This window comes from Nuphar pumila, chromosome 14 (assembly GCF_984573655.1).
Source record: "Nuphar pumila chromosome 14, dmNupPumi1.hap1.1, whole genome shotgun sequence".
Lineage (NCBI taxonomy): Eukaryota > Viridiplantae > Streptophyta > Magnoliopsida > Nymphaeales > Nymphaeaceae > Nuphar > Nuphar pumila.
Genome location: NC_143262.1, coordinates 56,755,763 through 56,758,895, shown reverse-complemented (window position 1 = coordinate 56,758,895; position 3,133 = coordinate 56,755,763). Strand labels below are relative to the sequence as shown.

Here is a 3,133-nt window from a genome sequence, read left to right as displayed (position 1 = left end):
GTAAATCTGTAAAGAAAACTTACATTTAATTTGACCAAACTTAACTAAGCGTCATCCCACCAAAATTAACTTTGGAAAGCACAAGTACTTCATGGCATCAGTCAGCCACACTTTTTTCTCAGGGACACGACTGTCAGACGTGATTGGATGGAGTGTCTAGCAAGGCATTCATTCCTGCCACTGTGTAACATCCCTTGATTTTATGATGCAGATGGCTGCTGTGCAGTACATTTTACGGAGACCATGAACGGAATTTTGAACTATATGGTCAGTAAAAATCCATCACCGAGCACCAGAAGACGAAATATCACAGATTATGGTAAACGTCAAAAGGTGTGAGAGATTGTACGTACTGTCCATGACAAGTACCGAAAGCAGGACAAAGGTCTTAATGACGTCAATGGACGACAGCCATGTTCAGATCATACCAACCGGACTGTTGATTACCTGCCATGCAACCTCTTATTAATTACTTCCAAGTCTCTCAATAAATTCAAATTTACTACTGGGATAATAATAAAAACTTAAACTTTGTTACACAAGACCATAAGTTTGAATCACCAATGGTAGGCAAATTTCAGGAATATTTCATTTGTCTGTGTCGGTAATAAAATTGAACATCCTCTTCAAAATATAGATGGAAAAAATCGAGGAGCATTTAACTGCATCCAATTCATATCTTATTGAGGAAAAATGATGGAACACTAGGTGAAAAGAGGGATCGGATGCCAAAACACCATATTTTTTCATTACTAGAAAAGCGTAATGATAAAAAAGAAACATTTTTAGTCTTACACTTCAATATATCATGGACATATTCAGCAATATTAAGCTGATTACATTGACCTTACATATGAAAACAAGATTTAGGTGGGGGGGGGGGGAGACGGGGAAGAAAAAGTGAAATTTAACCCTTATTCCTTTTTACTTCTGCAACTATGGTAGTGGCGGGTGGTAAAAGACTACCTCTGCCACTTTTGGCTCATGCACCAAATGGGTACGGTACACTGAATCGCATAAATAGTCATGACCTTAATCAGGTCAAAAATCGAGGGCCATTTTTAGAAGAAAAAAAAAGAAGTCCTTCACATGGCTTTTAGACTTGGTGGGTATTGGGTAATGAATGAGAGGTGCCTAGAGAGAGGGAGCTAGGCTTAGCAGTGCTGTGTTTCAGTAAAATTGAGCTCCACTGAAGGTCTGGCCGAAGGACCAACCGGCAGGGGCGGCATTGTAAGAGACAACAGAGCGGCCATTGCTGGTGACCACCTTGAAGGAGAGAGCCTGGCCATTGAGGTAGGTGTTGCTCTGCCAATTTTGGCCCCAGTTTCTTGACATGGGTTGCCACCAAGTCCTTGATCCCTTGATATAAACTGCGTGGACGTCCCCCGCACCACCAACGTTAGTTATGAGAACCAGGTTGAAGTAAGCGTGACCATTAATGGTGAATCTGATACCACCCCTCTTTCTGCACGGTACCCTGTTTCACAACCAAAAAATAAACAAAATTACCATACAGAGTGAGAGATTCCCGACCAGAGTTTAGGGTACATTAATTATTTTTTCTAGTTGTAGGCAGACGATAAAAATATCTTTGAGGTTATTACAAATTTTTTTTACATAAATTCTTTTAAATTCGAAGTTCGATGCAGAAAGGAAAATCTGTAACGAATTGTAACTATTGAAGAGAAAAAGAAAGGGACCACGCTTGATTTGATAAATGCAAAAATAATTTATGATCGAAAGATAGAACCGCATGGAGAGGCCTAGGAAAGAAATTCTGACAGTTCTTTTAGTGGAGGCACAATGAAAATGGGATCTTAAATCAAGTTAAACCACCAGATCCTAGGCAGCATCAAGAAGAAACTAACCTAGCAGGTCCAACCAAAAAAATAAACACGAACACGGTTATCACAACCAAAACACAGCACGCGTATCAGACACTTTTTTTTATAGTCCAGCAGCTAGGGGATATAGCCCTGGTGGTATTAGACGCACATAAAGTAGCAGAAACTTAAGAGAAAGCTAGTGCTCCGTAAATTTTAATTGCTGTCATTAGAATAAACTGAAGATGGCCTCGTGTTCGATCGCGTAGAATAATTATGATACACCAAGCAATACTTGCTATTTTGAAACAAAATTTTGCAGTAAGTCACAGAATCTTGGTTTTGGCCATGACATTGAAGGGGAGAAAAGAAAAAAAAAAGAATAAAGCAAATGGCATTGAGCTTAGCCAACATAAGCAAATTAAAAATATGTTGAGCTTTATTTGTAAGGACATATTAGTGGAGGGAAATAATAATGTGGCACGCATACACATGTTGCAAGCATACCTTCTGAAACCAACAGGGACAATCCCAGCTCTGTACTGAGCAATACGCTGGAAGACAGGCTGAGAGAGGTCAAAATGCTGCTGGGGAGGGTTGCACCAGCCGCCTGCATTGTTGGGCAGAGCATAGTTTGGAGGGCAGAAATTGGTGGCAGTCACCACAATGGAACCAGGGAGGCACCACCTTGGGTCACCCACACACCTTATCTCAAAACAAGCCCCGCAGCTCAGCCCATTGTTAAAAAGAGCAGTGCTCAGTGCCGCTGTGCTAGTTCCATAACCCTGACTGTATAGGTTTCCATAGCCACATGCACCACCTGAATTATAAGAAAAATCCAACTTTGATTTGGTAAAATTAATGCACACTTAATTATCTTACCTTAATCACATTGAATGATGAGAATTTTCATTTTTTTGTCACATACCCATTGTGCCAGATGCATCACTTCCTCCATAGAAGGTTGCGTGCGCAGTGGACCAGCCCCACTCATAATAACCATAAGCATTTGTAAACAATAGAAGAAAACCCACTAAAAAGATCCCAAGAGAAGCCATTCCCTGCAAAAGGTACAGACGGGTGTATCTTTAGATACCCATGGAACCAAAAGGAAATGGGATACGATAGTATGATGATGAGCATAAAGAAAAAAAAAATTTGGCAAAGGGGTTGGTTATAGGAAAATCATGTCTAGTACTGGAAAAAAAAAAACAGAGAGAAAGAGATACACACAAATGATGGGCGTAGTTGAGAAGTAGGGAGGCAAGAAATTAAGGAGAGGGTGGAAGAGAAGAGGAAGGAGTATGAGA

General features: G+C 40.3%; 1 protein-coding gene across 1 annotated transcript; it reads right to left on the bottom strand.

Moving 5' to 3' along the window:
• Window positions 1-721: 721 nt before the first annotated feature.
• LOC149816854 (expansin-A10-like) lies at window positions 722-2,923 on the bottom strand. Its single transcript, XM_089986749.1, has 3 exons — window positions 2,752-2,923; window positions 2,331-2,643; window positions 722-1,477 (listed from the first exon to the last, which is right to left on the bottom strand). Exons 1-3 carry the CDS (start codon window positions 2,879-2,881, stop codon window positions 1,171-1,173), a joined length of 750 nt encoding a protein of 249 aa, XP_089842875.1. The 5' UTR covers window positions 2,882-2,923; the 3' UTR covers window positions 722-1,170.
• Window positions 2,924-3,133: the final 210 nt, after the last annotated feature.